Raw genomic sequence first — 24,501 nt, 5'->3', positions numbered from 1 at the left:
ACTCTCCAGTTGTGTGTGTCCCTCACCATCTGGTGTTCAAAGGTAGACTGCCCTTGGGCACTGAGGTTCTGCTACTATACTAGACATCCGTATGGAGAGCACTGCTTGGATTGGGCCGAAGTGGTGGTATAGTGGTTAGGGTATCAGACTAGGACCTGGGAGACTCAGGTTCAAATCCCTGCTCAGCCCTGAAGCTCACTGGGTGACTCTAGGCCAGTCCCTGTCTTTAGCCCTAACCTACCTGGCAGGGCTGTTAGGAAGATAAAAGGTCATGTATGGAAGAGTCACGGCGTTTCCATGTGCTGCGCTGGTGCTGGCTCGCCAGAGCAGCTTCGTCACGCTGGCCACGTGACCCGGAAGTGTCCTCGGACAGCGCTGGCCCCCGGCCTCTTAAGCGAGATGGGTGCGCAACCCCCGAGTCGGTCATGACTGGCCCGTACGGGCAGGGGTACCTTTACCTTTACGGAAGAGTCAGTGTGGTGTGGTGTATGAGTGTCAGACTAGAACTTGGGAGACCCAGGTTTATCCATAAAGCTCAGTGGGTGATGTTTGTCTTTTTTTGGCAGAAACTGTCATGTGTTTGTTGTTTCAAATTTGTATCACTTCTGTTGTTTGTCTTGGCATCATTTCTATTTGCACTATGGTATTTGTATGTGTCTGTTCATTCTTGTGAGCCTCCTTGGGGGCTTTTTTTGGTTGAAATGACATACAGTATAAACAAACGGTAACGTAACATTCTCAGCCTAGCCTACCTTGTAGGGCAGTTGTGAGGGTCAAATGGAGAGTGGGCATAGCTCCTTGTAGAAAGGGAGGGCCAGAAATGTAATAATAATAATAATAAAATAAAAACAAATGATAAATAACTAAGTCCTCTCCACTCTTGAGGGGTCCCCTCTTCGCCTCTCCCCGGCGCTGAGGCAGGCAGGCGAGCGAGCGAGCGGAGCGGAGTAGCTTCCCTCTGGGTGGCAGGGCCGGGTCGGAGCAGGCGCCAAACTTTGCATGCGCTCGAGCGCCTTTCCCTCGCCCACCTAGAGGAAGGCTGAAGCCCCCTTTGAAAGGAAGGGAGGGAGTGGAGGTTCGCCCCTCATAAACTAAGCAACCCCCGAGGCTACCCCGCCCCGCGACCGGCTGGTCCCGCCCCGCGAGAGGCTGTGGCTGGGCGCTCGCTCGCTCCCTCCCACACATACTCCCCAAACTTATCAGCGAAGAGGAGGCGGTGGCTGCGGAGGAGGAGGAGGAGAAAGTTCCTGTTTCTCTGTGCGGCGCGCGAGAGAAGGGCCGTCCCGAAGGAGAGCCCGCCGCGCGCCAGGGCGAGGAGGGGGACCGGGAATCGGGCGACGGGGGCTCCTTCTCTGCGCCCCACTGGGAAACTTCGCACCTGGCCCGGCGCGGAGAGATCCTCCGGCGGGGCGAGGGAGGCAGCGCGCTCCAAGGGGAGCTAAAGCGGAGAGAGAGTTAATAAGTGTCCCGGCGTTTCCTTTCGACGGGCTGCTGCAGCGCGGCGGCGCCCGAGAGCGGACCGAAGGGGCGGCCGCCTGTGCGGAGCCAGAGCCTCGGTGGGCAGGGCGGAGAGGACGCTGCCACCGCTGCCAACTTTGGGAGGCTGACCTTCTTCTTCTAACCCGGCGAGCCGCGCTCGGCTGGGGAGCGGCGGGATGCGGCCCCTTGGGGTGCGGAGCCCCCGCGGCTGCTGCTGCCTCCTGCTGCTGCTGGCACTGCTGCCCGCCTTCGCTCAAGGTAGGTGCGCTGGAGACGGCGACGCCACTTCGGCCACCTGTTGCGCTCCCCGGCCTGGACATCCTCTGGTGGGGTTCGCGGGACCTGATCCGGTGGGGGATGTGCTTCCTGGGCAGCTTTTTTCACTTTCAGGATTTCATGACGAGCGATGGAATGGAGGGTGGGGGCTGAACTGTCTACCTGGTATGGTCCTCCCATGCTCTGCACTGCAGGGGGTTGGACTAGATGACCCTTGGTGTCCCTTCCAACTCTACGACTCTACGATTGTGTTTGCAAGCGTCTCCCTTGCCCGCGGCGTGGTGGTGTTGACGTTTAGGGCGATTAAAACAAAACAACGAGCCGGGCCGTTGTGTCGGCTCAGAGCAGCTCAGATGGGAAGCCTCCTCGTGCAAGCGCAGTCTACCCTGAGGGTTCCTTCCTGCCCTCCGCGCGAGTTTTCCAAGCTGCCTGGCAGCTGGTTCAGGCAGTGTCGGTGACCTGCAGCTCACCTTAAAAGGAAAGAGGGCAGGATTTTCTTTTCTTACTCTCTTTACATATTTATTTGATGCAAAGGGTGCTTTGGGGTTTGCAACAAAAGTGAAACAAAACCGAACGGCTAGGCTGCTTGGGGATTTTTTGCTTTTGCGAGAATGAGCGAAGCAGCTCCGAAAAAGTTTGCAGAGGTGTTGGTTTCCCCGGGCAAATGCAGCATGAGCCTGGTGTTTTACTGGGAACGGCAGTCTTTCAAGAATAGGTGCGCGCGCGCGCGTGTGAGAGAGGAATCCCCTCTCCAGCTGCTTTGCAAAACTTTTCGGCTGCCCCCTCTTTCTAGAAAGTGGGAGTCTCCCAGCACCGTGCTTGAGCAAATGCGTAGCCGTGCAGTACACAGTCCTGACAAAATTTGTATGGGGAGAGAGATGGGAGAAGAGTTGTATCTAACAAAGCTCTTCTCGGAGTAGACTTTGATTGCAGGGGGTTGGACTAGATGATCCTTAGGGTTCCCTCCCAGCTCTACCGTTCTGATTCTACACTCACTGAAACATAACCATGCCCATTCATTTCAGTGAGTCTGTTCTGAGCAAGGCTGCCATTGTAGATGTCCCCAAATCATTGGATATTTGGTCCTCTGCCTCTTCCTGGGCCTCCTGGGAGCACAACTACAGTTTCCCCCCTCCCATCTTGGAGAGGGGGCTTCTTTTGCAAGCACCCAACCAACCCAAACCTGGGTTTGCTGCATTATAATGTGTGAAAAGACTTGCCTTCTGTTTGGTAGGAAGCTGTGAAAGGCCAAACTATTGTCTGCATGGTGGTTTCAGATTTAATTGGGAAATTTAGGACTCTGTCACAGGTTAGGGTGCTTTTTCTGCGGTTGAGGGGGGTGTTTCTACTTTGTGGATATGCGTAATATTTCCTGTATTCGCACCCTTGCCTCTCTTTCACCTCCCTCTTCCTTTTTATTTTTTGCTGTGTTACTTTCTGGGGGTGGATGTCACAAGCTGTTTCTTGCGCTCTTGTTCTGCAGAACTCTTGTGAATCCTTGGTGGGAAGGGGGACAGTGGAATGAAGAACCTGGATGGGGCAGGCGAGCACTAGACTTGGAGATGGGGCAAAAAAGTTTTGCACAGAGCAGGCTGTTCTCACTTTTCTCTGAAGCGCCTCAGGGCAATCTGTTTTGGAGACAGAATTTTAACTGGAGTAGTGGAGACAAAGGAAAAAAGGCTGTGTGTGTTGGGTGAATGGAACTTCTCACCAGCTGCCTGATTCATTGAATGAAGTCGTTTCAATTTCAAATCAAAGTGTGCAGTGGGGTGCTCGCTGGACAATTTTTCTCACCTTGATTCATATGTTTCGCTGCCAGGGAACGGTTTGTGATTGTTGCTGCCATGATGCTGTGTGTGCTGAGAGTATATAATTCAGGGCACTTGCAGAGGTGTGTTGGTTTAGCCTCTGAACAAAAAACAAAAACTAAATTAAAGATTGAGTTTCAGGTTTCTCTGTCACACATGCTGTGGGTTTGGAGGAGAAGGCATCCTTGCTTTTGCAAGCACCTTGAAATGGGGCTGTGGGGGTGGGGGTGGAGAGAGAGAGATCTGCTCTGGGGTTTGGTGGGTGGGATCCTTAAACTATCTGGACACATAGATGTACACACACATCTCAAGCATAGCTCTCTCTGGATTGGAGCTGGGAGGAGACTAGGGCTCAGATCCTGATTTGGATCCCTTAGTGCAGAATTCATCAACTTTGTACTTCCAGGACTGCAGAGTACCATCATTGGGCTTAGCCCAATTATGAGAATCATAGGAAGCTATCAGGCAATCTTGTCCTAGCCCTACCTGGAAAGTCCAGGGATTGAACCAGGAATCTTCTGCATGCAAAGCAGTTGCTCTACCACTGATATACAGGATGATGGGAGTTATAGCCTAACCACACGTGAAAATCCCAAGGTTGAAGGGGGTTGACCTAGTGACTCCAAGCTCAGTCACTCAAGTCTCCCATCAGTGTCACAGGTCTTAATCTCTCTTTCTCTTTTGGTTGCCAGAAGGAGCCTTTCTAGCAGGGACATAATTTGCTAATAATTTGAAATGGTCAAGCAATTCAGTAAATGTTTTTTGGAATAAACTTCTGGTGATAGTTGGCATGGATTGACCCAGCCCCCTTACTTTGGAGCAGCTTGTAAATAGTTTCCAAAAGTTGTCGGCCCAATATCATCCCCTACCCCCCAAAACCCTTGCATTTCTAGTCATCCAGAAAGACCTTTTTGTCCCCACAGCCTTGGTCTTTCCTGGTTTCCTCATACCCAACAGATAGTGTCATTTCAGGAAGACACCCCCTCCACCCCCACTTTGTGTCATCAATGTCTTACATTCTGATCCTAATTCAGTTCTCACAGTGTCATCGATTAATTAACTGTCTTTTTAAAAAATTGCATTTATATCCCACTTTTTTTTTGTCCAAGGAACTCAAGGTGATGTACATTGTTCTCTCCCCTCCCCTCCCCTTTTAACCTGCATAACAACCCTGCGAGGTAGGTCAGGCTAGCCTAAGGTCACCCAATGATCTTTATGGTCAAGTGGGGGATTTGAACCCTGGTCTCTTGCAGGTCCTAGTCCAACATTCTAACCCCTATGCCATGCCCACACTGGCTCAGTGGCAGGGCAGAGGGTGCCTAGAAGGCTTGCCATAACCCTGAGATTTGCAGAAATAATAATAATAAAATCATAAGGGAGAGAAGGGAATTCCTACAAGGCTTCTTGAAAAGTTTTGAGTGTGGGTCCTGAGCCTGATTGATGGTTAAGGGGCGGGGCTGACAGCTGTTTGGGATGAATGGAATGGAAAAGGAGGAGGGAGGAAGAGACATAGATATGGAAAAGGGTAGAGCTTCATTGGCTAGGTAGCTTATTTCCTGGTTCAACCTGCGATGCTATTTTTATATCCCTCCCGGGGTGGAAGTGATTAAACTTCCCATAGAAATCAGCAAAGAAATCAGAAGATTTTACGTAGCTGGGATTGGGAACCTATGTTTCCATCACACTCAGGCACCCAAATGGAGTATTATGATTATGCTCTTACTGACTGCCTTTATATCCAAGGAGGAAAACCAAGGAGCTCAAGGTGGTGTACATGGTTCTCAGTCTTCTAATTTTATCCCCCACAGCAACCCTGTAAGTAGGCTTAGAGGTACTGACTGGCCCATTTGCCCAAAGTCGTGAGCATCATGGCTGAGCAGGAATTTGAACCCTGGGCTCCCAGATCCTATTCTGTGATTCTAAGCATAACACCACACCGGAATACACAGCTTGCATGGAGAGTCCTGATTGATTTGGTAATAAAATTAACTGGCCCATGAACAGAAGCACACTACAGTCCTAGCACTTTGCTGCAGGGCCATCACAGTCTATATGCCAATCCTGATCTGATTCACATAAGAGGGGTTTGTTTGATCAGGCCAGTGGCCAAACAGACCCCTTCCCATGTCTGGGTTGTGTGTGCATGTGCAATCTTGGGCCCAGTCAAACTGATAACCTCCCAGTCTCTCATAGAAGCTGGACTGTTTTAGCTTCCTTAGCAACTGAAAAGGTCAGGACCTTTGTTCCTGCTCAACCCACCAGCTTTTGAAGCTTCACCACCAGGAGCATTGAGACAATAATATGTTTTTCTGTGGGATTCCCAAGAATATCTCGGGTGGTGGAAGGAAGAAACTAGGAGGCAGGAGTCTCCATTACCAGAGCTGAGGGGCAAAGTTCTAACAGGGAGTTGGGGGTGCCTTCCCCATGCCACCCCCCAGGCAGTTGTAGAGCACAGCAGAGATTAAAGCAGGCATGGGCAACCTGTGGCCCACCAAGTGAGTCTACAGTCTGGAGGGGGAGGGCACCATGTTGGTTGTCCATAGGTTAAACTGGATGCTCTTCCAGCTTAGTTTGTTGAGTGGAGTTTGGGGTTCAGTTGTGACAAGCAACTGGGAGCTGTAACAAAATGTTGCAGCGTAGGGTCCTTCTTTTTTGGATTCCAGTCAGGACACTCCACCCAGCTGTACCCCCTCCAAGAGTCAGGCTGCGCCCCATGCCTACTCAGCACACTTAGTGCTCACTGGGCTGTTGGGTTTCTTTCCCCCTAAAACTTGTTTGTGCTATGTTGGGACTATGGAATGTGCTTCCACAAGATGTACTGGTGGTCACCAGCTCGGATGGCTTTATATAAAGGCGATGAGACAAAATTCAGGTTGGATTGCTATCTGTCATGGATGCATTGCAGGGGGTTGGACTAGATGACCCTTGGGATCGCTCCTGTGATTCTATGCAGGAGGATAAGGGTACCAGTGCCTTCCTTGTTGGAGGCAGTATGCTTCTGAAAACCAGCATTCCTGGGAACCTCAGAAGAGGGTGGCTGCTGCTGCTGCTGCGCTGAGGTCCGCTTTGTGGACTTTCAGTAGGCACCTAGATGGGCCTCTGGCCCGGCCCTGTAGCCTCTTCCCATGCCCATGACAGGCCCATAGCTGTCAACTTTCCCCTTTTTTCAAGGGAAATTCCCTTATTCCAAATAGGATTCCTCGCAAGAAAAGTTGACAGCTATGTACAGGCTACTTCTGGAGCAGGTCCTCTTTCAGTATTCACACATTTGGTGCAAGCCATCAAGTGGTTGTGTGTGCACATGTGAACTGCCCCTTTGGAAGGGCCTTCTAAGGATCTCGGCTGCCTGAGGCCACCCTTTTCTGGTGTTCCTGTGTGCAGCGGAAGTCTGCAAGTCACCTTAGTCATCATGCCAAATAGTAATTTCACCTCTTGCCTTCCGGGAAATGGAGGAGGAACAGCTCTCTTTTTTTGCATACCTTTTGGGGTCAGTGTCTAGTTTCGCTCTGTGTTTTCTCCCCCCAGCGGCAGTTCCAGCTACACACAGGCCCATCCTCCACTTTCCTTCTGAGCTATCCGTAACTAGAGTGCCTGGTTGAGGTTGCTGTGTGTGTGTGTGTGTGTGTGTGTGTGTTATGTCTGTGTGTGCATGGGTCCTGAAGAGTGCTCTCTCCCGACTCAGTCAGGAGCATGTAGGTGTTGGGTATCAAGGGGACTGAGCCAACCCCATCAGCTTGTAGTAAATACAAGAGGTATCCTTGGCTTTTGACAATGGGCAGCTCTGATTTCACCCCCTCCCTTCCCGCTTTGTTTGGGGAAGGCCCAGAGCTCTGCTCTGCAGCTGTTGCTTTTTCCCACGAACTCGGACCCGCCTGCTTTACAACTCTCTCTTATCCCGGTCTCTGTTGGGCTCCTTTTGCAGACACCCTGTGATTAAAAAAAATATATTCATGAATATCTGAGCAGCCAGACAATTCAAAAATAGCTTTGTAAGAGAGTGTGTGTGTTTGTTTGTGTGTGTGTGTTCTGTGAGCAGGATGGTGGTGGGGTGTGTGTCTGTGTCTGCCCTCTGGAAAGAAAAGAGCCTGAACTTCTATAGCTGTGAAAGAAAGACAGGTTTTTGGCTTCCTCCGTCCTGAGTGGTGGGCTTTCTGGAACGCAGCCGTGCCCCGGCTGCAAGGATGATCTCCCGCCTGAATGTTTTTGAAGCAGTAGCTTAAAAACTTAATTGAAATACCAGTACTTTGCTAATTTGGGGGAATAGTCACTGCCCCAGCCTCTTTGGGACAGAGACCAATGTTTCAGTTTCTTGCTTATGCTCACCTCACAGTGAATGTGATGGAAGCATCATATCAATTTTTATTTTACAGAGAGGTGCTGAGCTGAACTCACCTTGTTGAAAGCTAAGCCATAAGCCAGGGGTATTTTGTTTATTTAGTTAGTGAAAGTCCTTGTTTTCTGGTTTTAGAGCACTTGCAGCCAAAAAGACTCAGAGTGGCTTTACATGCAGTCAATAATAAACAACAACAATAAAACAAAACAGTCTTTACCTCAGTAGGCCAAACAGCTGGTTCACAATCTAAACTTCCTTCATCTTTTGTCTCAAAAGCAGCCTTAACTTAAGGTATAAGTGGCAGCCTATGAAGAGCAGAGCAGTAATAGGGTTTTGCTTGGTTCTGGTTTGCTTGTCTGAGGTTCTCCTGGCTAAGTGTAGCCTTGAACCCAGGATCCCAAGATTCAGCCATGCAGGTAAGTCTGCAGTAGCAGCCCTGCCCATAGCACATGTCTCATGTGACCCATCAGGGACCTAAAGAGAAGAAATCAACAATTCTTTTCTGATGAGCAAGTACTTCCGTGCCTTCCAGGCAATCCAATGAATGAGCATTTAAACAGCAGAAGTTAAGCAGGCAGCTCTTTGCTTCAGTGAGCTACCACACAGGTGGGGAATCTCAGGCCTAAGGACCAGGTGTGGCCCTCAGGACTCTCTCTTCTGGACCACCCACATTCACCAGGCTGCATTAAATAGCCCTGCACTGACCTCTCCTTAAGTGCTCTTCCCTGGCTAGCTCTGGTGTCCTTAAACCATGATGGTGCTGCTTGCTTGTGTGGATGGAGAGAGGTGCGTGTACAAACTTCTGACTTTTGCATGGCTGCAACAGAGTGTACTGTTCAGATGTAACAGCTGCATCTGTCTGTTCTTCCCACTTTTTTCCCTGGCCATGCCCTCCTCTGATATGTGGCCCCCCAGAAGGTTGGCAATGAAAAATTGTGGCCCTTGGGAGCTGAAATAAAACTCCCTGTCCTTGGCTTACTAAACGATGCCGGCTGGCTTCTCTTGCACCTTAGCCACTAATTCAGCCTTGTCTCGTTTGCTGCCTTAGAACCCCATTGGAGAAGAGCTTTCTTGCTCTTTTCCTTTTCGCAAAGAGTGTTTGGCTTAAGACTGAACAGTAGCAGTTGGAGCACAGGTACCCTGTGGCCGAGTCCTGACATTTGAGGGTCTGATGCTGAGCTTGATCTTCTGAGTAACCACCGCTGACATCATTATGGGGCTCCAGCAGGGTGGCGTGAACCTTTTTCTATTAAAACAAAGCCCACGCTTATGTGCTTTGAAACCATTGCTGGTCAGACATGAACTTCCTATTTGCAGGGAAGTAGGGCAGATTTTGGGACTGACAGCTCCACACCCACGCTCTTGCCCATTTAAAAAATGTGGCTCATCCAACAGCCAAGAACACAATATGGTTGTTCTTTGGATTTGGTTTGAGAATCAGACTTGCAGCATTTGCTTTTCCACAAAACTGGCCCTGAGGTCTCTCTGTTGGCTAACCAGAATTATGCTCAGCCAGGATGCGCCTTGTTGCAATGCGTTACTGCTGGCAAACCACAACACGTTCCAGTTTGTGGATCTTATCTGTAGGGCTGTGCACGTTTTCCCTGAATTGAGTTAAGCATAGAATTTGGCATCCTAATTTTTCTTCCTTTTCAAAACATTAAAACAAAAAAACCACCCTAGTCCTCATGGTTATGCAGGAAAGTGTGGAACTCTGCAGGGAGAATCAAGAAGGAGATCTGATGTGGCTCGAAATTGTGGGGTTAGAGCTGGAACTTGCCATTCTGCACAGATTCCTGTCCCTGCCAGGCTCCCTCCTCTTCCCACTATCTTTGCTTGCCCCTCCATCCTCTTTTAGCTTCTTGGGGAACTGGGACTCTGGTTCCAAGCTAAATTTGCACAGATAGGAAGCATGGGTTTCATTGCATCATTTGTTTTAACTGCATATTTTATTTTAACTGCACTTTAACACTGACTTGCAATTAACACATTCAAACCTGGATCTCTAGCCTGCTCCAAGGTGGCAGAGGTGTCTTTGGCTGTGTTTGGGACCACGTGCAAGCGAGAATGTCTTTCCACACTTTCATTCCACGTGTGGCTTAGCCCGGGTGGTGCTGAACGTGAAGCACAGGAAGTGTTCAGAAAGAGACCTTTGGTGGAAAGAGGCCTCTCTTCTCTTCTCTTCTCTTCTCTTCTCTTCTCTTCTCTTCTCTTCTCTTCTCTTCTCTTCTCTTTTCTTTTGCCTGACTGATGCTGAGTTCCTACTTGTTGCATGTCTGTAGTGGAGGAAAGTGAATCGTGTAGAACTAGAAAAACTGAAGGGCTGTAAAAAAATCCCTTTCTTTACAAAGAAAAATGCCCCTCTTTGCAAATCTTTGGGTTGTTTTCAGTTCCTAAACTGAATTGCAAACAATTGCTGCTATATCTGAACTTGTTTCCTTTTTGCTTATTCTGTGTTTACTACTCTCCAAAGGCTTGGAAATAATGCTTTCCTTTTCTTTTTTTAAACACATTTATTTGATATTAAAACAAATGATAACAATACGTTCCTCACAAAATCAGGAGTTAGACTACAGCTTTGTCCACTGCCATAATACGACAGAATAATCACTCCTTGCAAATAATAAACTAGGGTGGAGATAAGCGGCAGGCGGCTTGCGGTGACCTACTCCATAAACAGTACATTGTACTCACTTAGCATTCTAGGTTGGTTTTAAAAAACCAAAAAAAACCCCTGAATGCTGCCACAGTCAAATAAATATAATCATCAGACCTCTTTCCTCTCAGCATTAACAACCCCACAAGGTAAAGGAATTCTGTCCCCATTTCACAGATGGGGATCTGAGGTTGAGGCAAGGCCCAGACTCAGGCTGTTGGCTGACTTAAGAATGAAGGTGGTCTGAAGTTTCCCAGGTTTCAGGATTCAAGTCCTATGATCTAAGCCTTGTCCTACATTGCCTTTTCAACCAAATTCCCAAATACAGTGGTACCTCAGGTTAAGAACTTAATTCGTTCTGGAGGTTCGTTCTTAACCTGAAACTGTTCTTAACCTGAGGTACCACAAATGGGGTCTCCCACTGCCGCCGCACGATTACTGTTCTCACCCTGAAGCAAAGTTCTTAACCCCAGGTACTATTTCTGGGTTAGTGGAGTCTAACCTGAAGCGTCTGTAACCTGAGGTACCACTGTAACTCTCTGCGGTCTCATTGCAGGCATCCAGTGTTCCCAAGCTTCGGAGTCCTGCTTGAATGGAGGAAGGTGTGAAACCTACCCCAATGGAACAGGGGTTTGCCGGTAAGTGCAAAATTATATGCAGTGGAGGTGTGACTTCTGGTTTACATCCTCAGACCTGGGGGCCAGATGTGGCCCTCAAGGCCTCTCTGTCTGGCCCTTGGAACTCTCCCCAGGCAACATACACCCGGCTTTGCATCCCAATTTTTTTTGGGTGGCTTGGAATATGTCCTTGAATTCTGAGGATACCCTCTGCTTGTCTGGATGGAGAGGAGTGTGTAAAAACAACAACAACAACAAATAACCCTTAACCTACTTACAAAGGTATAACTTAAAGTGGTTGTCCTGCTCACTTTTGGCCCCACCTACCACTGGCAGTATGGCCCTTGGGCAGTTGCCCAGAAGGCAGTGTGGCCCTTGGGCTGAAGCAGATTCCCTACCTGTTTTGTTTTAAAAAAAACATACATGGACTGATGGAAGCTAATCTGCAACCTGGTTCTGATAGGCAGAAAAGGGCTCCAGATTTTAATAGGACACTTTACATTTTGAGTTTGAAGTCCAGGATTACAATATGGCTTCCAGAAGGAGTCAGATAGCCTGGTATTACATTGGGGTGTGCCTATTAAGAGGGAGACAACTTTTAGTCTCCACATGTGATAGATGTGACGCTGGGAGCCAACAATTTCCTGCCATCGCTCCCAATCCCCATCCCCACTAAGAGTTTGGGGATGTGCATCTTCTATTAACTGCTGCAAACACAGGCATATGTGTGTCTGTGTGATATGAAACAATGCTGTGCTGATGAAAGTTTGCAGTCTGGATCCTTGGGAGCTGAACCTGGGTTCAAGGTGCAGTTCCATCTGTGGAGTTGCCATTATCCAAAGTAGTTTTAACATGGCAGCATGCATCTAAGAGCGATCGTGAGGATAACACACACACACACACACACACACACACACAAACACACACAGAGAGAGAGACCCTCCCCTTTAATTCATGCTGAACTTTGTGGAAGGGGAAGGAGGCGGATGATTGCAATTTAACTGAGCAACCCTAAACTATCCATGTCAATTGATCTGTAATTGTGTATGGCCCTAATGAGTGTATGTCGTACTTGTGCTCTGTGCTGGGGATTAGAGATAACTGGGGTTGAGGGACAGAGCCTCTTCCAAGTGGGAATAGCCAGCCCTTGTCTAGATTTTGGATGATGAGCATAAGAAGCTGCCTTGTGCTTTTAAACCGCTGAGAGTTTTTGCTACTATCAAGCAGTATGTGTGTTTCACTTAAATAAATAAATAAAAAATACTAAGTCAGGCCATTAGTTTATCTGGAACAGTGTTGTCTGCAGTGGCTGGCAGCAGCTCTCCAGGGTTTGGGGATCAGGGGTCTATCCATCTCAGCCCTGCCTGGAGATGCTGCTTGGGACCTTCTGCATGCAAAGCAGTCTCCCCCCCCCCCACCAAGTACTTCTAATGTTTCTGAAGAAAGAGATGTCAGAAGCACCAGTTGCTGGGAATCACAGGAGGAGAGAGTTGCTGTTGAGCTCAGGTACTGCTTGCAGGTTGCTTGCCATCGGAGCACTGTTGCGAACAGATGCTGGACTAAATGGGGACTCCTTTTGACCCATTCCAGGATGCTTGCCTTATGTTTCTGTGAATTAAGTATGGAAATAAGCAGCTGCCTTATATGCAGTCAGACCATGGATATTGTCTGCACTGGCCGGCAGTGACACTCCCGGTTTTCAGGCAGGGATTTCCCCCCAGTTGCACTTGGAAATGCCAGCAGCTTTATTGCAGTGCCACCAAGTTCCCTACAGTGGGCCTTTGAGCTTCTCATGGGCTTCCCCAAGTGATGGCTGCAGGGAACAAGTTGCCCACCAATTAATGTGGGGTGCGGGGGGGACGGACGGACGACCCAGCATCTCCTCCACCTCTGCTCTCTTTTCTTAACCCTTCTATAAAAGAAAAGCAGAAGGCAGCAGCCTCTCTGCCCCTCCTGTCCCCAAATGCATGTAGCCTCAGGATATGTTCAGTGGAATCCGCTGCTTGCAAGAGTCCTGGAACAGAATTTGATTGAGAGCTGGATATGTTGAGATTGCTTGTTTTGGTGTGTGTTTTTTAACTCCACCTGTTGGAAGCAAATGTTGGAAGCAAAAGGGGGGGGGGTGCGTCTCTCTAAGGAAGCAGCTCTCCCTACAGGCATTCCTAATCCCAACTGTTGAATGGCAGACTTTTTTGGTGCAGTTGGGAATTGAGGGTGGGGGATGGAAAGCCTGCACCTCTCTGTCCCTTGTCTGCTCCACTTCTTTAATTTTGCCCCCACATTTGGCGTCTTCTGTTTGCTCCGGGGATGATGGGCGGGAGGGGGGGGACAGGGGGAGAGAGAAGAGAACCCTTCAGCAAATTAATCGGGCACATGAGCAATTTAAGGGACAAAGGCTGGGTGCCTTTGTGAGCCGCTAATGAATGCGCACCGCACAGTCCCCCCCCCCTTCTGCAGAAGCTGTAAGGACGCTTGACGCTCTAAATCTTGTTTTCTTTCATTCAGGGAGTGACAGCTGGGATTCGGTCGAAATTCAGCAGCTATTGTTGCGGGATGCAGATTAATGCTATGTGACTAATCGTGGAGGGCTTCCCAGAATGCATAACTGACTCCTCTTCCCCACCTCCTGTACCCTCACCCACCCCCCCATTCTCACTCACTCTTCTCTGGGTGTCCCCCCTCCCCCAATTTCTCTCTTTGGCTATTCTGCCCCCCTTACTATTTCTTCCTCCAAAAAAGAAGCCTTCTTGTATTCCCCTTGATTTACATTGGATGTACAGATGGCAGGGGAATCTAATTAGGCCTGAGGCGTGTGAGCTGTGGCCGGGGTGCGGGGGGGGGGGCGTGCGACGTCAGAGGACTTCCCACTTGTAGAATGAGCAAGGATGACAGTGGGAGAACGCAGCCATGAATTTCCTCCTGGTGTCTCAAGCCAGCCTAGAAACCTCTGGTCATGTCATATATATATCAATATTTGGACGGCTTCCAGTGGTCATCATCATTGAAAGGGCCAAGCAGTGATGTGGAATGGAACCTTTTTTCCTGTTTCATAAAATTTGCTAGCAGTGATCACAAATGGAAGCAAGCCTCCAGGAGCAATATTGCTAGGCAACCTTCAGCAGGTTTGAAAGTTTCCAACTTTTTAATTTTTTCAACTAAATATGAAAGTAAACAAGTAAGCAGGCTGCATTAGATGGTGCACTCTCTCTGTCTTGGGTGTCAGAACATTTTTCAGTTGCAGCCTGAACAAAAATGTTCTGATAAAAATCAAGCTTAAGATTTGCCTAGAGAAAATGTTTTCCCGTTCAAGGTTTTCTGGGGAAAGGTCTGCAGCCCTGAGGGCTGATATATTTGCATGGCTGCCCATCCAAGCCTGGCTGTGTATAGTTGGACAAACGCAAATGGCATTGTTATATACAGTTTATTTATTTAATAGCATTTGCAAACTGCTTTTCGACCACTGAGCCTGCCAAAGTGGGTTATATACCATCAGTTAAAATAAGACATTAAATCCTTTGGCAGGATTTCTAAGGTGCTGTTGTCCTGGACCACAATCTCTGGATAGGTGAGTGGGGGGAGGGACCTTTCAGCTTCCAGATGTTGCTGAACTACAACTCTCATCCTTCTCCCTGCCACATTGGCCACACTCTCTGGAGCTGGTGGGAATTGTAGTTCAGCAAAATCTGGAGGGCCAAATACTCCCCCACATCAGCCCTGCAAGGAGGACCAAAATCTAGGAAGCAACATGTGCCAGAGTTGCCTCCTCTTCTGCTCTTTCTATGCATGAGCACTGACTGTCTTCTGCATGCCAGGCAGCTGCTCTTACCACTGAGCTAGGGCCCTACCCTTCCAAGATGTTTCTGTTACACTGTATTTTGTGGACAGTGTAGGAACTTGGATGATGTTTTCAAGGCAGTAGCAGGAATTGAAACTGGGATCTGCTGAAGCGTTTTGAGAAGAGAATCATGTCTCAGTGGCCGCAGTGTGCAGGAGGTCTCCTCAACTTGAGAATCTTGTTTCCAACTTCAAAAGTCAAATTAAAACTCTCCTGGCTGCCTTTGGTAAATAGGAATCACATCCAGGTGAACTTTTTTATATACTGTAATGTTTGCAAAACAATTCTAGATAACAGTGGAAGCTGCTTTGTAGATAAGACCTTTCCAAAAAATGGGGTAAAAATAAATAAATAAAAATTTATATGCCCATAGAAATAAAATAGCCAACTTTTTAAAATAGATAAATGGAATAATAGTCCCAGCCCACCTGCTTAGAACGAAGCTTTTCCCTTGCATGTGATGATCCGTGCTCCGTCATCCTTGCAAAAATAGCGAGAAAAGCACATAGAAACCAGAAAGCAAAACTATCTATCTATCTAGATATATAATATGATAAAAACAAAATGAGTGCTTGGAGGTGGCAGGGCTGGTCTTGTGCCAACAAGCACTGATGGTAGCTTCAGCTTTTTTCCTGCGGAGTCCTGTGGCTTTGGGGTGGAAAGTGCTAACTGCAGCTTTACAGAGGAAAAAATTGGGCCCTCCACTTGGGCTAAATGCTTTTTCCCAGATCAGATGGAACGGTTTCTGTAGGGATCATGTAGCTGTCGTAGGTACCAATTAGACCTTGGCATCTCTGTCTCTCAGGCTGGCATCCCCACCACAGATGAAAAGGGACTTGCTTATTTATTTATTTGTCTTGGGATTGTGGTGACGCGGCTTGCCACTTTCCCAGGAACTCCCTCAACCCGCTGGCTTAGTTAGAAGCAGATGGTGCTATGGGGGGGGGCAGGGTTTGGATGAGTGATTGGGTAGAAGGATGTGCTCATAAACTGGCCCAGAGTTGGGCTGGCTTATGTGTGCAGCTCTGGAGCCCAGGTGATGTGAACATACCTGCCATCAGCCATGCATGGCAATGGCATCCCCATTTTGGCTGACAGGAGGTTTCTCTCCTGCTGCCACAGTTGTCTGGGCCACAGTGAGAGTCAGGTGGACAAGCAGTGTGGAAGAGGATGGGGAGGGGCTTTTTCCAGTGGTCATCCTTCTAGGTGTGGCCCCTTGGTAGTTGCCCAGCTAGGCCAAACCTTGGTTCTAGCAATTTGATCTTATGCCTATGTTGGCAATACACTGCGACTTGAACTCCAAGAGGAGCAGGGTGGCTCAGCCAAGGCGGCCCATTTTCGCAGAAGGCCACTATGGAGAGAACAGCTTTTTAGAAGGCTGGCCCTGTTGGCTACTGGAAATGAACGGAGGCCAGGTGATTGGGTGATGATTTGCACCTCAAGGCATCATTTTCAGAAGTGGCAGCTGCCTAGAAATTAGATTCTGATGTTTGAAACTGATCCTTCATTCTCGTGAGGGGGGATAAAGTTGTGAGGTGCTGCTTCTTGTTGTTTCCAACCCCACCAGCCGGGCAACTGCCTCTGCCTCCCAAGCCTCTGGCCATGGGAGGTTCAAAATGGGTGCCAGCAGCAGAGGACAGTATGTCTGACATGGGATAGCTATTCTCTGCCTCCACAGTTTGAAGCAGAAATGGTTCTGAATACCAGTTGTTGGTGACTGCAGGAGGAGAGAGCACAGCTATTGCACTTGGGTCCTGCTTTTGGGCTTCCTATTGGGGGCATCTGGCTGCCCAATGTGAATAAAGGATACTGGACTGGATGGGCTCCCTTGGCCCAATCAAGCAGGCCCTTCTTAGGTTCTTAGCTTTTTGCAGGGGTTGCTTAACACTCATGGGTGTTGCAGAGAAAACCATACCAGACGAGGAGAGTAAGTAAAGGACCTTGCATGGAAAGCTTCTTATGGTGAGGAGTCCAAAGCCCCTTCTGGTATTGGGTTTCTTCCCATCCAGCCCTGGGGTTATTTAACGCCATTGTTTAATGCTGTGAGAGGTGGAAGTTTTTCTGCCTGAGTTTTTTCCTCCCATTTTAAGCTGCTGTTAATTCCATCAAATAACAGCAATGTGGGGGATGGGGTGGGCAAGAGAGAGAATAGGGACTCTCAGTGGGCAGGAAAAGGATGTGGTGTTAAAATAGCCAGAGGAAGTCCATAAAGGAACAGGGAATAGTCTTACTGGAACTGGAACTGTTACAGGTCCCACATAACACTCATTCCCATTTTTAAGAAATCAGATCTTTTAATGTGGTGGTACCTGCCCTTTCAAAAGTAAAATGCTTACGCTTGTGAAAAAAACCTCAAAGTGATTTACAAAAAGAATAAAATTATCAGTTAAAACAGTTAAAAATAACTGTTAAAATATATTTTTTAAAGTAAGATCAGCAATAAACTAAAAACTGGATTAAAACACACATCAGCCATTCTACATATTGGCATAGGACTTGCCTAAACAAAAATGTTTTTAGCAAGTGCCAAAAAGGGTACAGTGAAGGCACCTGCTTGATTCCAACAAGCAGGGAATTTCAAAGTTTTCAATTGTTTTAACTGATGATTTCATTGCTTCATATATATTTTTTGTAAACCCCTTTGAGGTTTGTTTGCCTTTTTTACCATCCATAAGTCTATGAATGTTATGCAATAAATAATAATTTTTAAAATACAAACAATAAGTGAAACCTAATTTGGCTGCCATTCTTTGTTGACAAGGGTGCCTCCTCTGCTTGAGACAGGGTGATCTTTTGCTTCAACCCAGAACTGAACTACAAGCACAGCCATTTCCTTCGCAGCTTCCTCTTTTCTGTGGCTCTGTAAACTTAAATGGGCATTTCTGGTTTTGCAGAGAGAGATGAAATGCATTTGTGGCGCTGCTGAGAGCAGCCCATGACACAGAACAAAAAAGCAGTTTGGTGCTAAAGGACTGGCTTCCAGTATCGTGGGCCTGTGTTCATTATTATAAAGAGACGGCAAGTGGAAGGAAACAAACACACCCCTTCCCTAAATTCTATTCCTCAGTTGGGCATGCAGCCCTGCCTTGCATTGGGCTGGTTTCTCTTCCCCCAAACTTGCAAGGTCTAAAGTTAAACCAAGATTTCATGAAGATTGGATTATACCAATTCATGGAGGACTTTTGAGGGCAACCGGCCATGATGGCTATGCTCTGCCCTCCATGTTTTGAAGCCACAATGCCCCGCAAGACGAATGCCTCGCAAGACGAAAAACTCGCTAGACGAAAGGGTTTTGCGGTTTTTGAGCTGCTTTGCAAGACAAATTTCCCTATGGGCTTGCTTCGCAAGGCAAAAACGTCTTGCAAGTTTGTTTCCTTTTTCTTAACACCGCTAATACAGTTGTGACTTGACTTCGAGGAGCAACTCATAGAACGCGGTGTGGTAGCCTTTTTTGAGGTTTTGGGTGATTTTTGAAGCTTTTCCAAAACTTTTTCGACACCGTGCTTCGCAAGACGAAAAATTCGCTAGATGAAAAAACTCGCGGAACGAATTAATTTCGTCTTGCGAGGCACCACTGTACCAGTTGCTGGAAACCACAGGAAGGGGGGGGGAGTGCGGGGCTGTTGTGTGAGTATGTGTGGGGCTGGCCGAAGATCACCCTGTGAGGATTGTGGCTGAGCTGAGATTCGAACCCAGAGGCCTCCCCACTGCTAGTCCGACATACTTAAGTATTACACCGCTCTGTCTCTCTTGCTTATCTCAGTCAGGGGACAGTCCAGCTGCATTGTATAAAGTGTTGGGTTTGGCATAGAAACATTGCAAGCACACACACACAAGCTCTGGCAACATCTTGTGGCTTCTGTGCCTTGCAGCAGGGAGTGTGAAATTTTGGTCCCTGTCTTAATTCCAAAAGAATTGACACCTCTTTGAGGTTCTGACAGCCTTTTGGCTCCTTTCCTAGGTTGGGCGCTATTTGGAAGTGGGATTGGGAGAGAAATCTGCTTCATAGCCTTGTCGCCTTTTGCTGCTGGAAGTCTTTGGATGCTGGGCACGTGCAGCTGTCCTTGGAGTGACCTGGAACCGGGCAGGGATCTGGTAGAACAACCCTAAGTCTATCCTGTGGGGGTGTTTTGCCTAAGGGGAGATGGCCTGTGCCCACTAAACTCAGAACTCTGGTCCTCTGACGCTGAACCCCCAGTAGCATTCTGACCACACTGACTCAGGAGGCGCTTTTAGGAAGCCAGACTTGGGGAGTGGGGAACCTGCACACTGACACACCTACAACGTCCACAGTTTCGTAAGATGCCTTCTAGCAAGCCAGACCTTTGGCCTATCTAGCTCAGTACAGTATTGCCTACACTGGCTGCCAGTGGCTCTCCACATGCTTCTCCCAAGGCTTCCCCTCTTCATCTTCTGTGCTCCCATCAGATTCCTGGCCCACACTGAATAGAATGGCACTTCCTAAGTGGGGTGGGGTGGGGGGAGTCCCTGGACCTGCCGGCTATCTTGCAGGAATTTTAGATTGAGAGCGCCTGGGGGGAACTTCCAAAGGCTGCATTCCACACCCCTCTTATCCATGGGAAGGAGGACAGAGTTGACTTATTCAAAGGCTGGGGCAATAACTCATACTGATGAGGCAGTGCCCCCCTCATCCCCTCCCAAGAAATGAGTGCAGTTTACTTTGCAATGTCAACAGCTCAGATTCAGTACGGCTCAGTGGTTCCCTTTTCTTTTTCCAGGCTACTGGTTTCATAAACTCATCTGGCATGCACCATACCCTATCTTATAAGAAGCATTAATCAGAACAGCAGTTTACATGATAATTTTGTTGGCATTGGCTTAGGGTGTGCCTTTGGGGGTGAAGTCAAAACTGTGGAAAGGTTACAGTGCCTGCTATAGCTGTAGAGACAAAATGGTAAGAATTAATTTCACATTTATTCCAAGTCTGATAGGCATTTACACCTCCAGTGCCTCCCTGTCACCCCTTGCCTCTTAGTACTCCCCGCCCCCCCAGGGAATCCCACCTCCCTGTTTGTGTCTTGATCTGATGAGTGTTTTGCACTGATTCCTTGTTCTGCCTCTGCTTCTCTTTATCTCCACCCCCCACCCCATGTCTGAAGTTATTCAAGGGTAGAGTTCATCAAAGTTGAAAGCAATTAACTTCCTGGGTCTGGGTTGCCATACCTTTTTAGTGGAATGACCAAGGAAGGTTTCAAGGAAGAGGGATTGATGGTGAGGAGTTGCATTTTAACAGAGAAGTTTCACGCTTGGCTTACCTGCAAGAGTTTACAGGCACGTAAACCAGTGCCTTCTTTAACAAGTTTTTTCCTCTTTGCATGCTCCTTGGACCTGTATATCTCTACCCTACACACACACACACACACACACACACACACACACACACACACACACACACTTATTCAGGTGGCATTTATATGTCTAGAAAGCCGATTTGTACCTTTTACAAATTATGCCAAAACTGCATCCTCATCTCTCTCCCTTTCTGGGAATCACAGCTAAGCCAGTCATTTGAGGTGGTCTGGCAAGAAAATGCGAGCCCTTCATAGCTTGGGGGCTTGCATGGAACTGGCCGTTCGTTCCTCTTTGCTCTAGACACACAGCTGGTCACGAGAGTCTGGTGCAACAAGTAGAAACACGAGGGGGGGGGTTGGCTTTAATTTCTGACTGTACTCTTTTTGAACACTGGGCTCATCCAGACTTCAACTTTCCCCGCCGCTTTCTCCTGGGGAAATCCAATCTTTAGCACTGAATTGGGGCAAACAGCAACTGGGTTTTCCCCAACTTAAAGCTAAAGAGCAAGTTTTCCCTAGGAGCGGAGCAAAACCACTTGGACCCATAGCTAGAAAGCTTGGGTCAAGTGGAAAACTGCTTGGACCTGTGCTTTCTAGGCACAGAACAAGCAGAGCCCATGATAAAGAAACAGGTGGGAAAGCAGGAAGGTATCTTCCTTGTCCTGGCTTCAGTCTGTATCTTGCAAAAATGTTGTTTGGAGATGTGTTAGGTCTGATTGGATAGAGCGGAAGAGAGACCCCTTGACACTTGTTGTGGCCTGGAAGAATTGATTGTCCAGAGGAAGCTGGCAGGGAGAGTTCAGAAACCGCCCCCTGCCCCCCCATCCAGCTGCCTCCTCCTCTTCAGAGTCAAAGGGCAGAGGGGTGACAGACTGCTTTTCCGCACAGTGCCTGTTGTTCATCATGAAAGGTGGGTTTCCAAGAGACCCCATGGAAGAATGGCAGGAGGGCCAAGACTCCCCTCATTGTCTAGAGTCTGTCAATAAGGCCTCATGTTGACACATGGGCTTCGCTGCCTGAATCTTGGTCTGAGGAGCCGCTGACAGTATGCTCCCAAGCCCAGCAGAGAGGATTTCTTTGCTCTGCAAAGTCTGCTTGTTTGCTTTAGGAAGTGGCAATTGTATTCCCCATCTTGCCCACCAAACACAACCAGAAGCTTCTCTTATAATAGTGCTTGAGGGAAAAACAGATAACACCACTTGTTAGCACCCACCTTGTTTTTATAACTTGTTTTAAGCGGCTTTTAATGTTGTCGCTTGTCCTGGAACCTTAGGGTGAAGGATAGGTAATAAACAGCAAAAACACAAATCAAAAACCATGTTCATTTCTAGTGGTTTGCTTTTATACTTATGACTGTCCGGAGTTCTCTACTTAACCCCCTTGCAAATGTTCTCTCAGTTGATTGGTATGCCATCTGACTCATCTGCTGATGAAAGATTGTGCAGTTTTTTGTTTTTGGTGACAGCAACTGTTAGGAAATAGTTAGTTTGGTTTTGATGTCAGTCCTTGGGCCACAAGTTAATAGTTGGGGGAGTGGTCTTGTCTCAAAAACAGAACCATCCCTCCATCAATGCTCCACAGCACCACAAAGCAGCCTGAGATCAGGGCCACATTTCTTAACACTCCCCTCCTCCTCCTCCTTTAAATCCCCCCACCTTGCTCTTCCCTTTCAGAAAGCCTAGACCAGCTAGCCCAGATACAATTGCTCCAGCTATTGCCCTACAGCAGTGCAAAATTAAATCCATCAGACATCCAGATCCAAGTTTATTAAAACACTCCAGGATGCCACCGGGGGGGGGGGGGAGAGAGAGAGAGAGACACAATTAAGCAGTGGCAAAATGCAAGGTGCAAGTTATGAATGGCAGACAGTGTTTTGTTTTGTTTTTTAAAAAAGAACCCTGCCTCTTTGGTTGTGTTTGCGGTCCCCCCCCCAAAAAACCCCCCACCATTCTTAATTAAAAACAAATTTTCAGACAGAATTGCGAACTTTTATCATCATCAACAACAAAAACCCATGTCTACCATTTATGGTGAAAGTTTGGGAGTGTTTCTTTTCCAATTTGTGTGCAACTTAGAATTGTTTTTCTTCCTCCATCCCAAGTGGAGCAGGGAGGGATGTATGGAATAAATCCTCAGTGCTGTTATGTAGGCAAATGTCACCCAAGTTTTTTTTAAAGGTTTTTTTTTAAGAATTGGGAGTCCCTATTGTAATGAAAAGATAGTACAGTCCACACTGATAAAAGGAGTGGGGGGAGAATCACAGTTTGTGTCTGTCTCTGAATGGGGCGTGGGGGGGGGTTGGGGTTGGAAGAGAGGAACTGCTTTTGAATGAAGCATCTACAAGGTTCCATTCACAGCAGAAATACTCCTTTGCCAACTGAAGGGATTATGAATGATCATTTGCATCCACCCCCTTTTCTTTCTTCCTTAAAAAAAAAATCTAAGAAGAATCTCTTGTCTTCAGGTCTTTGAATATTAACCCTGTATATGCAAGTCTCTGAATGTCTTTGGGCATAATTTTCAACCCTGTGAATTACAGCTTGCTTTTTTCCTTTTCAAATGAAATTTTGAGGTCTCAAGAAATGATCTGGGAATGTGGGGTGAAAACCACACCTAGCATAGGCTCAGAAAGTGGAGGGCACGGTTGTGCAGGGTTCTGAGCTGTTGCTCTTTAATGGGTACAAGGTGACTTCTAGCCAATTCATGGCCTTTTCCACATCTAGCTTTTCTCCTTCTTTTCTAACACTGGAACTTGTGGACCTCTAATCAAGCTGATGTTTTTGGGAGATTCAGGATGCATAAAAGGAAGTACTTCTTCATGCAGCGCAGAATTTTAACTACAGAACTCTCTCCTACAAGAGGCAGTTATGGCCACCAACTTGGATGGCTTTAAGAGACGTTGACAATATGCACAGTCCATATGCAATTACAGATCACTATTGAACAAAAACCAGACATAAAACAAATAAAAATAAACCACAAGCATACAAATGTGTGGAATGTAGCAACTGGATCTATTCATGGCATACGTACCTTGGTTCTTGAACGCCTTGGTACTTTTACGTTTTGGCTCCCGAATGCCGAAAATCCGGAAGTAAGTGTTCCGATTTGCAAATGTTTTTCAGAAGCCAAATATCCGACACGGCCTCTGTTTGAGTGCAAGAAGTTCCTGCAGCCAATCAGAATCTGTGGCTGGGTTTTCAAATGGTTTTGAGAGTTCAACGGACTTCCGGAACGGATTAAGTTCAAGAACCAAGGTTCCACTGTATCTGAATGTCCCAAGTTACTATATCAGCCATATTCATTTGTAAGTCAAGGGGGGAGGGGTCCTCCGCCATGTTCCTCTTTGCTTGAGGTCAGACCAAAAAGGTACAAAACCATCCAGAACTCCTCCACCCATAGGTTCATGCAGTGCGCAGCTGAATTATGGAACTGCCACCCATAGGCATCAGTGATGACCACCAACTTAGATGGCTTAAAAATAGGATTGGTAACTCTCATGGAGGAGGAGAAGGCTGTTGATAGCTACTAGCCATGATGGCTGTGCTCTGCCTCTAGGGTTGGAGGCAGTCATGCTTCTGAAAACCAGTTGCTGGAAAATGGTAGGAAGGGAGAGTTGCTTTGTACTTAGATCCTGCCTGCAGATTTCCCAGAAGAGGCACCTGGTTGTTTGGCCACTGTGAGAACAAGATGCTGGATTAGGTGGGCTCCCTTTTGACCTGATCCAGCAGGCTCTTACGTTCTTAAATTTAAGAAACTCATGGCAAATCCAGATCTATGCAGCTTTAGTGGAGTCAGGAAGCTCAGAGCCCTTGGTTCCTTTCCTAGCGTGTGCTGGAATCACAGGAACTGCTTGGAAGGAGAGGCTCTGAGTCATGAGATTGAGCTATCTTATCTGGGATAACTGATGAAAGACTCCCTGGCAGCACAGATTAGCTCTCCACAAGCGGCAAGTGCCTCCGCCTTGCCTGATTGAGAGCCTCTGCAACTTTCTAAGAAAGGATCTAAGAGAGTCTGGCTTCTAGATAAGGCCAACGGCCCACCTAGTCCAGCATCCTGTTCATACAGTGGCCAATGAAGTTCTCTTTGAGGATGGGTCCACTGTAAACTTGGGTTGATGCTTGTTTGGGCTGGAGAAGTCAAACTGGGCGCACCAAAATGGTTGCCGCCTGTACTACACAGTAC

The 24,501-nt window shown here is 47.7% G+C and overlaps 1 protein-coding gene across 2 annotated transcripts in view; it reads left to right on the top strand.

Annotated features, from left to right (window-relative positions):
• Window positions 1–1,219: 1,219 nt before the first annotated feature.
• The window catches only part of NOTCH1 (notch receptor 1), a 97,024-nt gene continuing 73,742 nt past the window's right edge, over window positions 1,220–24,501 (top strand). Inside the window, exons 1-2 of one of the 2 annotated variants that reach the window (XM_082208682.1) lie at window positions 1,220–1,737; window positions 11,109–11,190. In XM_082208682.1, the coding sequence (XP_082064808.1) occupies window positions 1,656–1,737; window positions 11,109–11,190 (164 nt within the window). In that variant the 5' untranslated portion in view covers window positions 1,220–1,655. Of the gene's footprint in view, window positions 1,738–11,108; window positions 11,191–16,860; window positions 16,967–24,501 lie in introns of those variants that run through there. The other variant, XM_082208683.1, reaches the window with a different exon arrangement.

The sequence above is a fragment of the Podarcis vaucheri genome, assembly GCF_965113315.1.
Source record: "Podarcis vaucheri genome assembly, chromosome: Z".
Classification (NCBI taxonomy): Eukaryota; Metazoa; Chordata; class Lepidosauria; order Squamata; family Lacertidae; genus Podarcis; species Podarcis vaucheri.
This window is presented reverse-complemented; position numbering and strand designations above follow the sequence as displayed.